At 37.2% G+C, this 17,149-nt stretch overlaps 1 protein-coding gene across 1 annotated transcript in view; it reads left to right on the top strand.

Moving 5' to 3' along the window:
• ARID2 (AT-rich interaction domain 2) overlaps positions 1 to 17,149 on the top strand; it is a 92,315-nt gene that overhangs the window by 71,593 nt on the left and 3,573 nt on the right. Inside the window, exons 16-18 of the mRNA XM_032106462.1 lie at positions 6,659 to 6,807; positions 12,555 to 12,693; positions 12,793 to 12,878. Of these exons, the coding sequence (XP_031962353.1) occupies positions 6,659 to 6,807; positions 12,555 to 12,693; positions 12,793 to 12,878 (374 nt within the window). The remainder of the gene's footprint in view (positions 1 to 6,658; positions 6,808 to 12,554; positions 12,694 to 12,792; positions 12,879 to 17,149) is intronic.

Below are 17,149 nucleotides of genomic sequence, written 5' to 3'. Positions count from 1 at the left end.
GAATAGAATGATAAGTCTGGCAGTTAGAGTTCTGATAGACCAGAGAGAGGAAATGAAGTCCTGAGTGTACGTTAGTACATTTTGACCTTGAAGTAACAGGTCTTTTATTTCTTAGCTTTTTTTTTATTTGGTTGGGGATTTGTTTGCCTTTGATGAAGTAGAAGGTATAGACCTGATACACAGACCTAGAACTCAAAATGTGATGAGTGCTGGCTAGGGCTACTTCATTTCCTGTGACAAGTTAGGTTGCTCCTGAAAACTCTTTTGACTTTTCTAGTTGTCAAAAGTCAGGGTTAACAGTTAACAAACAAGTTACCTTCCTTTTTTACTTTGTCTGCCTTTTGCTTTTAACTGCAACAGTGCGGAGAGTTAATTCTTATAATGCCTTTGAACTCACTCCTGAATTTTCAGTTAGGTTTTGTTGGAGGGAGATCTGTATGTTTTTTGATATGTTATTTATTTTTGTTCTTACTAGAAATAATTTGACCAAAATTAATAGTTTCTGTTAGCACCATAGGGACAACATGCTAGTTTTTCTGTAGTGTGGATGTATTAGCTATGCCTTGCTTTTTACACCGAGTGTCTTTACCTGTTACACAGTTTGAATTTCTGTTGTAGCTTTGCTAAGGATTTGGCTGAAGTACAGAATGGTGTGGCTGTGTCTCTTGAATGGAATATGTTTATTTATTCCCTTAATTTGTACCTGAAAATAATTTGCAGTTTCATCTCAAGCAGCTACTAAATGATCAGATTTTAAGAATTTTGAGAAGGGAGTACTGCATTTGACTATTTCATTTGATTTCAATAATGTGTATCGTGATACTAGAGGGGGAGGATAGAAAAAAATATTTTCTGTGCTGATAGTTTCTGTTTTACACTATCCCTAGTATCACTGTCATTAATAGTTACTACATTTTTCATTTCTGTACAAACAGAAATGCTGCCAGCTGGGTTTGCCATTCAGTAGAAATTTGCAGATCAGAAGAACCTGGTTTAATGTCTCCTTACCTGAAAGTTTGCTCATTCTGCATCCTGTAGGATGCCCTTCCTTTCTTCAAAATTACAGAAATGTGGGAGAAATGAGTTAATTAGTTTTGATCTTGGTGAGAAATTTATTCTTTAGCTATTTACCTTAACCATTTGTCTGTATATTTATGAATCGTGTCTATCATAATATTGCAAGTACTGACTTATAGTTCAACCCATTTTAGAGTACTCTGTTCAGATATAGTGATCCTCATAGTTTGGCTTAAGATTTGCAGAGATCTTCACCACTTCTTTAACATGTTGGATTATAAACAGTACCAAAATCACCCTGGGCAGCTCTTTTTCTTTCTCCAAAGCTGCTGAGCAGCTGCAATAGCCATTGCTTTTCTGGAAAAGGAGATGCTAGGTATTTCCAATATTAAGTCTGCTTTTAGGAGTATCTTTAAATATCCAGAAATGTAGCCAAATTCTCATGAACTTGGTGTGAATTTTAGTGATGATTTCATTTAAGATTAAGCCTTGTGTAATCTTCTGTTTTCTCCCTCACATTTTGAGTCTTCCTCATCTGATAAGCAGCTTCCTTGTCCCTGACTTTTTTGAAAGGCAGCAGCTGAGGAACACTTTTTCACTTGAGCATCTGCATTGTTTTATCCTCTCTGATGTACCTAAGTATATATTGGCTGTCTTGCGGAGGAAAAAGGAGAGCATGGTTCTTACTGCAAACAGTGTGAAATTTATTAGAAATACAATCCAGTGGAGAAAAATGGTGAGGGACAGAGAATAAAGAGGTACTAGCTATGGCAAAATTACGTAGCTGCTGAAGGTTTTACTGTGTGATTTCCTGTTTGCTTGTTAGCTTAAAATTTTATTTTAAGCTATAGCTTGTATTGCAGGGAAGTATGAAAGGGATAGAAGAAAAAAAAAATTAATAAAAGTGAAACCAAACAGGAAGACTGAAAAAAGAGGTTCAGAGGACAGAAAAGGGAGTATTGGTTATGCAACTACACTAGGATTAGCTGTCATGAACTACAGAGAGGAGAAAGGAAGATGCTGGAACATAAGGAAGGATGACCAAATAGGGCAGGAGTGGAACAGCAATCTGAAAACTAAGGAAAGCACGAAAGAATTAAATAATCCTTAAGGGAATGTAGAAGTTAAGAGAAATTTGTTTCATTATATGAATAGTAGCTTGAAATGGAATGCTACTATGTACTTGGGGAAAAATGTTAATTTAAGTGGCCTATTAAAATAATGAAAATTGTATACTTGCTGTTTACGGGACAGCCCATGTAAGTGCCATCGAAATCCAGTTAGACAAATACAGGTATCTTGTGTATATAACCTGAGATTATTCACTGTTAATTGTATACCTCAGCAAAGCTTGTTGAAAAATAACTGTACGTATACTGAATTTTTTAAAATTTCTTTTCATATTTTGCAGTATGATTAAGAAGGGGATATATTAGTTATGTCAGAATAGGTACATGTGATACACAGAGTGTTGCAATTTTATTCTTATATCTGCATCTATCTTTTGTAAGTTCATGAAATGTACTCTTGAGACAGAACTGGCATTGTACTTTCTTGGCTTCCTTTTATTTTGGTGTTCCCTGTTCCTGGTTTATTGCTTTCCTGAGGCATTGTGCTAGACTGGTGGTTGGAAAAGAAATGAGCAATTACCTATCTGTATGCTTTTCTTTGCCACATTTTCTTTATCCTCTTCAAACGCCTCCAAAACATCTGTTGAACATAACCATGTTTGTTTGCCCCAATTGGTGCGTGTTTTAAAGGAATGCCCTGATATCACTCCAAGTTCTTAGAATTGAGCATATCTGATTTAAATTGCCTCATCTGGCTTTTAAAGTAATGACTTTCTTGCTCATCACTGTCTTCCCCTCACAAATAGTCCGCCCATTTCTCTTAAGGCTGCCCACTTGAAACATGCTTGTGTTGAAATTTAGGTGGCAAAATCTGCGTGGCCTTGACTGTGTGCTCCTGCTCTCTGTTGATTGGAAAGCTGAGAATTAGCATGCACCAGAAAGCAGGTGTGCAGCTCCAGGAGGTGTAATTCATTCCTAGCCACAGAGCAAATGAGTTTCTCAGCTGGAAGTAGTGAAATACAGAATCTTTGTGCTTTTTATTGCCCTTCACTTGTGAAGCACACTGTTGCAAGGAGACATAAACTTCAGTAATCTAACAAGAAAAGAACATTTATTTTGGTGCCTAGTCATCCACTTGACCCCTTTCTCACACTCAAATTCTGCTCTATTTTCATCTTACATGTTACCTTTTTATAGACATGTTCATTATCGTGAATAAGCTAGACAAAATTTCGTCATACTAAGCTGTAAATCCTACTATACTTAAAAAATATTTTTACTAATAACTATTTGTTTAAATTACATTTATTTCCAGTGGGTGTGCACATATTAATGGTGGGGAAAAAATTGCAGCTTAATGCTTTTAAACTGCATATGGCTCTACACATCAACAGAATCCCCAGCGCACTGGGATGTGCAGTGTTCTCTTGCTGGTAGCACAGTAGGCCTTTTAAATAAAATGGGCAGGTATGATAAAATAGTTATCTGTTCTTGCATAAGGGGAATAGTATCGTGGGTTCTGTGAAATGTAAGTGGAGGCCACTTCTGGCCCCAGCTCACAGGGTTTGTTATTCCTACCACACAGGGAGCTCACGTGCCCAAATGTAGGAGCTCTTGTGCATAAAATTAAATTAACATCTTTGTAAACAGTCCATTTTAGTTAGCAGAAAGATCTTAGTTGTACTGTTGGTTTTCATGACCAGGCTAGACTTCCTCCCCCTTTCCAATACCTCAGTCTAAAGTCAACCCAGTCTAGATGTAAAATCTCTACCTGCTTATTAAACGTAGGCTGTAGTATCTGCTCTGTAAGTAGACTGTACAGGCATTAAGGGTTTGTATTTGTGTACTTTAGAGTTGAATGCAAACCCTACTGAGATAGGTTATGCTGCTCTAGAGGTACCTTTCAGTCCCAAGATCCTGTGACAAAAGGGCTAAGTGGTGGCGATTGCAAATTGTGTCATGGAGAGGTCTAATTTGATTATAAAAGGATGTCATGAAGTGCTTTCAAGTGTACAGGAGTACTGGGCATTTCTTGGGAAACATGGATTCATTAAATGTTTTTGCTAGAGGAGGAAATTTTCTGAAATCTTATATCCCAGGGAAAGACTTTTCAATGTTACTTTTCTCAGAAAGACTTCATTAGGGAAAGTTAATGTCTGTCATCATTCTGTATGTTAAAGAAATAGGTGAATTTACATAATCTTTGCATATGTACTGTAAAGTAGGTAGCACATAGCAAGTAATTCTAGGTATATTTCTGGGAGAAAAAGGAGTTTGTTTCTGAAAAACAAAGGCTATACCTAATTTCAGTGATAGGCCATGTGTTATGCATTACTAAACTGATAAATGACAATAGGGGGAAAAGGAACCCAAAAATTAGCAGTCTTTCTGATCTCTTGAATGAAAAGAAGAAAGCTTCGTGATGTTTGAATGTAAAACTTTTGTTTCTAAAATAAAATAAAAAATGCTAGGAAAGCAAATGTAACTTTGCTTTTTGTGTAGATTTAAAAATACAATCACCAAAGCTGATAGGCAAGCAATGGATTTTTCTTTAAAAATACATGGAAGTTCTGTCCACCAAGTTTGACTGAAACTTCTCTACTTCATAGTAGAGCAGTAAGAAGAGAATTTTAAGCAACAGCAACTATTTTACATGTTTCTTTTCAATTTATCAGCTTTTTTTTCTCACTGGGGAAAAAAAAAATGTGGAAAAAAATGGGAGGGGAAACTGGATGTTAACTTTTTGTCCTGAAAATTTGTTTCTCTTTCTGAGCTCTTTCATTTTCAGCATGTAACATTTTGTGTTGTATATCTCCGATCAACTTATTTAAAATAAACAATTTTCAACGAGATGATATTAAAACCTTTGAATCCCACTAGAAGAGCTTGCCAGAGAAACCCTTGAGAAAATTCATAATTCTGGATTAATTGCAGGGTTTGCTCTGAATGGAGTAAATAATACATGAACCACACACTGAATGATGAGAATTAAATGAAATACTGAATTCATTCAGTAAGCTCATTTTCTCTTCAGCACATTAAATGAGACAGAAGTTCTACAGGGATAAAAAGTCACATAAAAGACCATCATAATGTGTTGATACTGGGATGCCAAGTAAAGGTTGCAAAACAAGCTGTACTGCTGACACTCCATTATTTTACTTGCAACTTCATTTTAAAAATGCCTTTTTAAGGGGATGTTGATATTAAAAGGCTCCACTTGTGTTTACCTTTTGTTAAAAGCTATTTTGTGAAGGATTCATTACCCATTCTGTGAAATAGCTTAAAGGTCTTTAGGTGAAAATCATTGCTGAGTTAGAAATAGTTTGTAGCTATGACTAATGGACTCAAGTCTTTTCTTACAACTTTTCATGTATGTGGATGGATCACAGGTGTCATAAGTAGTTGTGCTGTATTCAGGAGTTTTGCCTTATTTTTATAATGTTTTGTGCTTGGATATGGGAACAGTTCTCCTTTTGATCAGGCTTTTTGCTGTCCCTTCAGTCATGTTACTGGTAGTATAATCTGCGATAGTTGTTAACCCACTACCTTGTGTGGCTGTTGTCCACAATGCCAATAGAGAGCAACAGGAAGAAAATGTAAATGAACATGCAAATGAATGTTAGAATTTGCAGTTAGCTATTTGTTTCTTTGTAGTGAAAGTCTAAAGTTACTCAGTAACAGAGCTGTAAAGATCTAACCAGACCATTTTGTGTGCACCATTTGAAAGTGTTTCCTTAGAATATTCTTAAATAGACGTGAAAGTAATTTTATTTGGTCTCTTTAGAGTGTGAACATTCTCAAACAGTGGGAAAGGAAAGGATGTTAGGCCTTCATCTCTAAATAATATTTAAAAGCTTAATTTTTCTACTGCCATCATCCTTACAAACGTCTTGCTGACCAGACCCTTCCAGGAAAAAAAGAAGAGAAACAATATTCTAACCCAAACACTGTTTTGAAATGGAAAGTTCAGCATTCAGTATCTGTTATTCAGAAAAGAAATAAAATTGGTTTGGGTTTATGTATTTTTAGGTAATTTCAAAGAAAATTTTAATTGAGTGTTAAGTGTCTTGTTATATTGCAGGGGAGCAAGGGGAGCATCATTTTCCTTTCTGAAATGTTTCTCTTTTCATTGTGTACAAGTTGTACAGCATCTTCAGGCATTCTGAGCATGTGGTGCTATTCACTATGCTGATGATACTGCAATGCCTTGAGTTTGCCTGGGCTTTTTTCTTTTCTTAAATAACAACAAAGTGTTTGAAAAATAATGTTAACCTTTGCTCCACTAGTGCCCTTGAGAAATTTATTTGCAGTCATAATTCTGTATTTGAATTTGAGCATAAAGTTTATTATTTGAATGTTAGAAAGTTCTGCATAAGTACTACAGTGTAAAAGTTGTATGTCCCTCGCGTTACTGTGTCTTACTAATGCTTATTCAGAGTTCAGAGTATTAAAAATTGAACACCTGTGGTGGATTAAGGTGTAAAACAAAAAGTCTTTCAACAACCGGTAAACTGTATGTCAAGTCTAGAAATAAGCCCTGTTTAAAATTGTTTTAACTTTTTCTACAGAGCACACCTGCAACGTCGATACCCACAGTTCAAGTACAGGGCCAGCAGATGAATTTGCAGCCACCTTCATACACTGCAGCAAGTCAACATGCAGAGCAAATGAAAAAACCTGGACAGAACTTCATGTGTCTGTGGCAATCTTGTAAAAAGTAAATGGCTCCTTTATTTACCTTTTACTGATATGTAACAGATGCTTGTACATAGAAGGTGATTCTTCAAGTTCCATCCGTTCTGTTTCCTTAAGTTACCTTGTACTTCGTCAGTGGGGAAAAGAAAAAGGGAAAAGTGTTGAGGAAACTGAATGCGATGGGGGAAGGCAAGACACTTAACTGCTCTCAATTATACTTCAGAGCATAAAATGAGTATTATGTGGCTTTCCTGTAGTATATTGATTCTTCAGTAACAAATGAAATAGTTGTGTAGTTAAGTTTAAAAACATTCTGAGCTCTGAAACTTGTTCTCTGTGTTGCAAATATAAAAATAGTTCCTGTACTGCAGTTACAAATCATGTCCTTACATTTTCTTGTGTTTCCAGTTTTGCAAGAGCAGGGTGTTGCAATTCAGTGTCCTGGTCACAGTCTTATTTAGCTTATGACTAATTTTGGTAATTATACCATTTGTGTGCCAGAGGACACCATTGTCATGAAAGGAAGCAAATAGAAATTAAGCCTTAAGACAAGACAGCCATGATTTAATGGTTTTTTTATTGCTGCTGTTGTTCTTAGAGAGGAGTGAACTAGCAGACATTTCGATATAGGCTTATAAAAAATTGATACAACTCTTGTTAAAAATATGTGTATCTTGACACCAATTTTTAAAATAAATTAGGTTTGTGAATATGCTTAGTTTCTGGCTAAGGGCAGAGATTGGTGAAAAAAAGGTAGTTGTCAAATAGCCACTTTGAAAACTGGAGACAAATTGTGACTGAGAAAAATTGTATAAAATACAGGATGAAAAAGAGTGAGAGGCCTCATTGCTGTAGGATGACAAAGGGAGCATAAAGCTGATTTGACAGAAAGCTGGTGGGAAATTCAGAAAATTGGGATGAAAAGATGGAGAAGTTTGAATGTTTGGAACTGATAGTAAAAATAAGGCATTTGAACAGAATTGTAGGAATACTGAATGCCAGTTAGTATGAAACCCCTGAAGGTGTAATTTCTGTTTCTTTCGTTCCTTGCAAACGTAATTCTGAGGTCATTCAGTCAATGCAATACATAGAGATCTGGCACCTTTTGAATCACTGCACTATTTTCACTTTAAAAGTGGTTTTTCTTTCTTTGATAGGTGACACTTCTCTATGTAAGAAATGTATGTAAGCCTTTACTTACTTTGTAGTTTCCTCCCTTACTGCTAATAAATGGAACCATAGAGCCATGGTCTACTGGCTGCACAACAGATGCATTAACTCCCACGTAGGTACAGGTGGGTTGCATTGAGGCTGAAACGAAAGGCTGGGGCAGTTTCACAGCGGAAGCCTTGCCAGCTTATAACATGTCGAAGAGTTTGCTGAACTAATTTCAAAGTATAAGTCACCAACTTCCTTCCATCTCTAAAGTTACATAGGATGAGCGGTGTTGGAGCAAGAGGAGGAGCAATACTATTAAATTACCTTACATTATCAGTCTTTTTGTAGTCAAGACTGTCTTAAAATACTATGCCAGAAAGTTTACCTGAGACTGAAGTTAAGGGCTGCAAGGCCATTGATCTCTGTATTTTATTCCAAGCCTAGTGTATAATTTTTGTTGCTTTAGTTTATCTGGCTGTCACTTCCTGTACTGCTTTTCGTTCATGGTTAAATGGCATTATTTTCAAAAGCTTTCAGAGATTTTTGCATTAATAGATCTAGTTCACATTACACATAGCTCTTGTTTTTATGCTGTCACTTCTAAAATAGTTATTTCAGTCCCAGCCTAAAACCAATTTAGATAAACATTACACTCTATGTTCTCTGTGAAGAGAGAACCAAAATGTTAAGTTAGTATTTTCCTCAAATATTTATGTTGTTTATTCATATTCCTTGAACAGCCTGATTAAAAACAGATGTATCAAATCTCCTGTAGACTTCCCGCTTCTGTTAGACATAAAGAAAACTCTGTAATTGCTGCCTGTTTTTTTTTATTTATAGTTCTCAATCTTAGATGTTTTTGAGTAGTTTAAGGGGGAAACAAGAAGATTGTTTTGAGTGGGTCATTAGTCTGTGTGAACTTCACATTCACTTCTTGGTTTCATTCTCGATTGCGTAGCAATTTTTTTTCCCCAGGATTAAGCAGGCAGTTTCATCACAGTAGAATGATAGAATACTGGGATTTTTTGTGATATTCATAGCTAACTGGAAAGATATGAAAGGAGTTACACTCGAAACAGTAATTTTCACCTGTTTCTTTATGCATGTTCTTTAGTTTAATTCTCAAAAAATATAAGCATTTTATTTCCCTTCAAAGATGCAATGCAGAAGTCAGTGAAGGCCTTAAGCATTTTACTGAGAAGCAGAATAAATACAAATAAATAAAATAGTATGTTCTTTTCCTACTGATGAATTTGGCTTCTCCGGTCAGCAACATTCCAGCGGTGTGTGTTGGTGATTTGGTTTGGGCTTTTTTAGAACTGAATTAGGAAACATTAGACCAAGATTTGAAATGCCACAGGTTTAGTAGTGTTTAAAGACTACAGTGAGATGAGGGTGAATTATGCAAAGAGTTGAAATGATTGGCCTCTGGCAGATGTGCTCAGATTTAGTATCTGAGGTGGAAGTAAAATTCTAAAAGGTGTCAGCACATTACTTTGCATTAAGGATTAACAAAGTAGGTGTTTTCCTTTGAAATTCAGCTGTCTGCAAGTACTGCTAATTGTATGCAACTTAATTTAAAAGCTGCTGTTTTGTTTCACAGGTAGGCAGATGTCTGCTCTTGAATTGCTTTGTATTTAAAAAGTAAATTGAAAATGCTATTGAATCTCCAGTGTTTGTCAAGTCAGCTATTAATGTTCTGTTCAGCAGCTGAACAGAACCATGGATGAGCTAAGTGTGGAAACAAGAGTCTAGACTGAAATGACCATATTGTCAGTATGTAAGCTTTTTTTTTATTACTACAGTTAGGTGTTTCTTTAAGGAAAAATAGTTTTTCTCTGCAAAATGGTAGTAAGTTTGAATCTTTTTAGATCAGTGATTCAAGTGTATAACACTGAATATATTAAACAGTGAATGAGCCAACATAGCTAAAATAGCTTTATTTTTCTGAAGCCTTGCCATGTTGAATGAAATGTTTTGCACTGTATTTTGGATTTCACTTAGGCCATGAAATTTGTTTCATCTCTGCCAGAAATTATTCATGAAATGGTTAGTGCCAGGCTTAAGCTGATTCCCCTTTATTGTGGAAAGACGTTTTTCTGTCCTCTGAAACACCTGCTGTTGAGCCAGTGTAGTGTAAAACATTTTATTTTCATTTCCTACTATGGGTTATCTGGACCAACAGCAAGAGGCAGGTATTTCTCCTTCTCGGCTTCCCTTCAGTAAGAGGTGACTGGCATGTAAAAGATGAGTGCTTTTAAAGAGAGTAGTATTTATTGCAGAAGGTAATTGTATTACAGGCGGTTATTGCAGTAGCATTCAGTTTATAACTAAGACTTACCTGTGGTTTTGATGCCTTTATAGTGCTCAGGTATCAGTATCTGTACACTTAAACCTAGGTATTAGTTGCAAGTGTGTTTGCATAATGGACATTACTGAAATGAGTAATGGAATGTTGAAGGAGGTGGCTGGATCAAAGCACTGACTGATCTGCTATTCATAAGCTGAGAGTCCTGACTTGGACTTGTCCATAAATGACTGCTGTGGGTTGTAGATGTTGCTACATCTTTGGCTGCTTGGAGTAGGTCTGTGGTGGGAGGTCATCTCCTCTTGGCACTGTTCGGCCCAGTTAGTTCAGTCACACATACTTTTCTTATAACTGAAACTCAAGTCCTGGCATGTGAACCAGAGTGGCTGAGGTGGGTGCAGGTGTTTCCTCTTTGATAAGACTGTGCACCAGTGTCATCTCTCCACCAAGTGTGTGAGGACAGCTGGTGGCAATGACTTCCCAAATAGCAGCAGCTAGGTTTCTAGATCTCTTTGGTCCAAGCATTAACTGGGTGTTGATGAGCTGGGTTAGGGGTATTGAAGTGAATTTTAAGCAGCTAAATCTTTTGGCCATTTTTTCCTCTGTTGGAGTAAGGGGCTTGATTTGTAACATCTGAGATACTTTTTAAGGTGTATATATAGGCTAAAAAAAACCTCAGTGCTTTGAGTCATTCACTATTTTCATGTCATGGTTTTTGAAATACAGTGATTCTCCTTTACCATCTTATATATGTTACAACAGCACATCCTTTATGTACATGATATTGGAGGTAGCCTAGGTTGCAACAGTCATGCATTGGTAGAGTTTGCAGTCTTGAGAAATATAGGTCACGTAAGGAGTAAAGTCAGGCTCTTGAACTTTAAGAAGGTAGACTTCCAGCTGTTAAGGGAGATTGTTAGTGGGATCCATGGGGAGAAGGGAGTGGATCAGAGCTGGCAAAACCGGAGCTGGACCTGGCAAGGTATGCAAAGAATAACAGGAAGGGCTTGCACAGGTACATTAATCAGAAAAGGAGGGTCAAAGGAGGTGTACCCCTGCTGGTGAACGGGTAACAAACAAACAAAGCTAGCATGGCTTCACCAAAGGATCCTGTCTGACCAACATAGTGGCTTTCTGTGTAGGAGTAAGTACATCAGAGGATAAGGGAAGGACTACAGATGTCATTTATCTAGACTTCTGTAAAGCCTTTGACATGGTGCCCCACAACATCCTTCTTCTAAGCTGGAAGGAGATGGATTTGGTAAATGGACTGTTAGATGGATTAGAAATTGGTTGGACAGTCACATGCAGAGGGTGGTGATCAATGGCTTAGAGTCTCGATGGACATCAGTGACACATGCTGTCCCTCAGGGGTCTGCACTGGGACCAGTGTTACTTAATATCTTCATTAATGACAGGGATGAAGGCATCAAGTGCACCCTCAGCAAGTTTGCAGATGACACCGAGCTGAGTGGTGCAGTTGACACACCTGAAGCACAGGATGTCATCCAGAGGGACCTGGACAAGCTGGAGCAGTGGGCCCATGGGAATCTCATGTGGTTTGACAAGGCCAAGTGCCAGGTGCTGCACCTGGGTCAGGGCAACCCCTGGTATCAACACAGGCTGGGGACGAACAGATCAGAGCAGCCCTGCTGAGAAGGACTCGGGGGTGCTGGTGGAGGAGAGGCTGGACATGACCCAGCCATGTGTGCTTGCAGCACAGAAAGTCAGTTGTGTTCTGGGTTGCATCAGAAGAGATGTGATCAAATGGTCAAGGGAGGTGATTCTGCCCCAGTGATACCCCACCTGCAGAGCTGCATCCAGCTCTGGGGTCCTCAACCCAGGAAGGATATCGACCTGCTGGAATGAGTGCAGAGGAGGACCACCAAGTTGATCAGATTGAAATAAGGTCTGAGTGTGACTGCCAGCAAAGAAGAAAAATGGGAAAAGGAATACAAGAACCTCATCTGGTTTAGCTGTTCGTAGTTTGTTGCTGTATTTTGCTTGTATTGCAGAGAATGGGTGTATTGGAATTAACGTTAGCATTATTTTGTTGGTGAAGTGTATGTAGAACCCACGATATTTCAATCAGATTTGGAAAAATCATACTGGCATTTATTGGTAGCTCACTGGTAATATGTGTACATGTTTTTCCCTTTAAACTTTTACAACTTTTCATTTGTCAGTGCATGTCTCAGTTCAGAAAAAAATAAAAGTTAACCATATGAGTTGATGCTTGTTATATTTGTACCTCACCATTAACTGGGGAAAAAAAAATTAAATTCCCCTCCCTCTTTTTGTAGGTGGTTTCAGACACCATCACAGGTTTTCTATCATGCAGCAACTGAACATGGAGGAAAAGATGTCTACCCAGGGCAGTGCTTATGGGAGGGATGTGAACCTTTCCAGCGGCAGAGGTTTTCCTTCATTACCCATTTACAGGTGCAGATTTTCTTTCACATATTACTTCAGAAAACAGTAGGAATTTCATGGTAAATTTCCACACACCTTTCTTACTGTCTTTCTCTTTTCCCCAAACAGGATAAGCACTGTTCCAGAGATGCTTTGCTTGCAGGATTAAAGCAAGATGAACATGGACAAGCCGGAAATCAGAAGCCTTCCAATAAGTAAGAGACTTGAGCCTTATTAACAATAGAGAAAATAAGAGAGTTAGAAATTATTGAATGAATTTGTTTATGACTTGGCTTATCAGGTGAAACTCTGCATATGTAAGAATCCATAATCAAATTTGAGGTCCGTTCCAGTAAGACAAAAAGGACACAAAGGGGAGTAGATTCTGATGTAGTTGCAGTTATCTTAAAAAAGAGCAGGTAATTCTTTAAAATATATGGGTGAAAACTCTGCAATCAACATTGTTCTCAGCATGTTCTCCTGTTTTTTTCCCCAACTGGACAGCATTTTATAACTTTCCTTATAACAGGGAAGTGCTTGTAATACAAATGGAAAGTTATTTGTTGTATAAAGTTCATGTGTGACACAGCTGAGATGGATTGTCTTGTAACTTGCTGTATTCCTTACAGTTTTGTGGTGTAAATTTGGGCTGATTTGATCCAGGGACTGTTGTAATAAACTTTCCTTTAAACAAGCAAGCAAGATAAAGGATAAAGACTCCTCAGAGTCTTCTGATTTTGTGTTGCTATCTGAAATCAGGTTTGGCTCGTCTCTTTCTCAGAATGATTTCAACCATCTGGAATTAATATTGGAGAGTGCAACCCCATTGGTGTGAGGTTTTGGGGCTGGCTGTGTTATCAATGGAGTTGTTCAGGGTTCAGTTACGTGTGTAAGTGTGTTAAGACCTGGCCTTTGATAGTAACTGACTGGAACCACTTTGTTGCAAGCTAAAGATGTAATTGCATGGTCCCAGGCAGATTTTTGCAGTCTGTTCTATGGCTTGTAAAATTGCTACCCAGCTGCTGGAAGCAGCAGAGAAGGTCAAGTTATGAAAACTGAGAAATTTAGTTTGAGAGTCCTTTTATTTTTTAATATAAAAAACCATCTTAACACAGACTTATAGTTGCTTTATGGTGCCTCATTTCATTAAATTGAACAACTCTCAGACTTTGGAAAACCACAAAAAAAAGAATTATGGTAATGTAGTCTTAAATACTTGGTAAGTGGGAAGTGTAGGGCTGACACCATCTACTAGCATGATGTGTTCTTAACTATGCCTTTTCATAATGTTCCATCACTCAGCACATTCCAGTAGCTATGTGTCCTCACAAGCTTCTTCTAAACTGGCACAGGTACTCATAGGAAAAAAACTGTTCATACACCCCCTCTTCTGAGGCAGAATTCCCTAATTAGGTCAGATTCAGAAAGCAAGAATTTACATGCATAACCAGTTCTTGCTAAAATACTGAGACTGCAATATCACAAGATACTAAGGATGTGATTTCAGAACACAGATTGAAATGAGAACATTCCTCTGCTCAAAATAGGATGTTTTATGTCTTAAAAAGATGTGCAGATGTGGTGCATAGGGACATGGTTTAGTGGTGGATGTGGCAGTGGTTAATAGTTAGACTTGGTGATCCTGGAAGTGTTTTCCAGCCTAAATGATACTATGATTCTATTTTGACTTTCTTTGACATCCCTTGTTGCTTCTCATGGCTGGGCATTGCTTACCGTGAGAGAGCTAGCTTTAGTTTTTGCTAGATTGCATGGTAAATCAATTTGTTTAAAAAAAAAAAGCTCATAGAACAAAAGAGTGGGCTTGCCACGTGAGTGGAATCTATTTGCCTTGCTGTCAGTTGAGCACCAGTACAGGAGGTGGGCTGGAACAAAAGGAAGGGATGAGACCTTTCTCTGTCAGTACTCACAGCAGTTAATACACTTCCCTCTCTTGTGAAAACATAAAGGTTCCCTTTCCATTACTTTTGCTCTCCTCCCTTAACAAACAGGGAGAGTTTAGTGAAGTGTAGCACGTCCCCCGCGTTACCTTGCAGCGCTGCCCCAGAGTTCTGTTCCCACAGCTGAAAAGAGCATCTGGCAGCTACATGAGGGAGACAAGACTTGATAATTTGCTTTCTAGAATCGATGACTTGTCAAATGAAACCCTAAGCTCAATCCAACAGCTCACCTCAAGCTGCCTTACAGGTTCATGTTTGAAAGCTGTCTTTCAAGGTTTTGGCTTAATTTACTTTTTGCTGAGTCCTAGAAGCTTGTCAGATACATCAGCTCACGACTGATAGTCCCTATTATTAAACTCTTGTACAGAGCTCTGAAGGAACTTAAAAAACCTGGTACTGAGATAAAGCATGTTTAGGTCATCAACTTTTAGGCATTTATTAGGTGAACTTTCTTCACTTAATTCCTCACCATTTAGTAAAACTTAAAACTACCTCAGAGACTGCAGATCGTGGGTGTTACCAGTGCTGGAAGTAAAATGTGGAACGCAGTATACAAGGCCCCGTTCCCTGATCATCCTTTCTCTCTATGATAACACCATACACACTTGAAAAAATCTGTAATGGCTTTTGCTAGAACCAGTTAGGCAATGTAAAGCTGCATTACAGAGGTGGTTTTGTACCATAATTCTGTATTTCCTTACTTTTGAAGTTTTATTATTTTAATTCTTCCTCTTCTGGTTTTCAGAGGTAGCTGAATATTGCATTCTGGAAGGTCAGGTAGCACTAGCAATTTAACTGTATGTTGACTGTAGCTTTATGCATTGGAATCCTTTTGGATTCATGGTAATTGTTTTTTCCTTGTTGCCACTGAAGCAAAGGTGATTATTCTTCATGCTCTGTGGGAGTCGGGCAGGAGATAACTACATCACAACCATAAATGGTATGGTTTGAAGTTAAGTTGATAATACAATTAAAGAAATTAAATCTAGATGTTTCAGGAGAGAGATACTTTCCTGCAAACACAAGTCAGTCCACTTGATGTCTCAATAACTTTTTATCAGTTTCTTTTTTCTTCAAACTTAAAAAGAGAAGATAATTTTTTAATATCTTCCTAATTTATTGCAGTTGTCTCTTTTTCAATATTTCTAAAATCAAGGCAATAGTACTTCAGCTTTCTAAAATATGGCATGATAACTGTTGAAGAGAGACGTTCGGAGCAGCCTCCACTGATGAATCCTTGTGCTTTCTCAATACAAGGAAAACAAAAATGTTACAGAAATTACAAATGAAGACAGTAATTCTTTTACTGTGGTACTTGATCTTCTATAAACATGTCATTGCCCACCAATTTCTTAATTCAGCCCCTGCCATTCTCCTTTAACTTCATAAAGCTTTTTATTTATTTCATATATAATATTTTTTTTATATTACATTATATATATTATTTTATTTCCATTTGGGGAGGATGACAGAGTGTTTATGAGCTAAGGTTTTAGGGAGGGGTCTGCCTGTTACTACATCTTAATTTTTAGCTGGGCTTCCTTGCTGTTAGAACCTCAGATTACTAAGAAAGTCTCTATTTTTAAATAGAGAATTCAAGTTTTATTCTTAGAATATTTCAGTATAAGATACTTAAATAAAACTCGTACAGGCTTTCATTCAAAAAATATAATATTTACATTTGATTTTTGCTACGTTTACAAGTAAGCACTGCTTGTACTTCTTAACCAGGTTCTAGGGTATTAAAAGACTTCATAATAATATTGTTCAAAGTACTGAAGTGTGGTGATGTTTTTCGCCACTAATACTGCAAATTGTTTTTTAGGATGACATTATGAGTCTAACTCATTAAGTGAAGTTGCATATTTATACATTCTGAACTCTGATGTTACGAGTAATTTCCAAGTTTTTACATGAAATAGAGCTTTGACTTCAGTGTTAATACTGAAAATGGAGAAATTGCTTCTGCTGTGTTTGTTATACCCTGCTTAATTCATTAATCTCAGTCTAAAAGTTGCAGTAACAGGTAATGGGTTTTACAGATGTTTGATCTGATTTAACAATCACTTGTTTTATGTCCTAGAACATAACTTACGTTATTTTATATTACTCCTCACTAATCCCAGTTAATATATATTTTATATTGTCTTAGCATCTAATGGTCCCAATCAGCTGTGTCAAGTTTTGAGTAGCTATACTTTCAGGACCTTCTCTGGCCAAATCTCAGATGGCATTTGCATAGCTGCTATCACAGTTCCTGTCTGATAAAACATTCCTTTAAATTGGTACGCTTCAGGAAGTGGCAGTGTTACTAGTACAATTTATTACTTTTGCATCACAAATGTCATGGAGGATGAGCAGTACTTCTTCAAGAGAAGTGTTTTTTCACATAAAATAAAGTGCATGACTCTTCTGAAGGTTTTACAATAAGGCTTATCTCTGTGGAAGCAATCATGTATCAGCACCAAGTATTAACGGATCTTTGTGTCTCTGTTCAGATAGGTTAAAAATCGTAAAATAGATTTTCC

This window comes from Corvus moneduloides, chromosome 4 (assembly GCF_009650955.1).
Source record: "Corvus moneduloides isolate bCorMon1 chromosome 4, bCorMon1.pri, whole genome shotgun sequence".
Taxonomy (NCBI): domain Eukaryota; kingdom Metazoa; phylum Chordata; class Aves; order Passeriformes; family Corvidae; genus Corvus; species Corvus moneduloides.
Note: the sequence above shows the minus strand (reverse complement) of the source record. Positions and strands in the feature narration are given on the sequence as shown.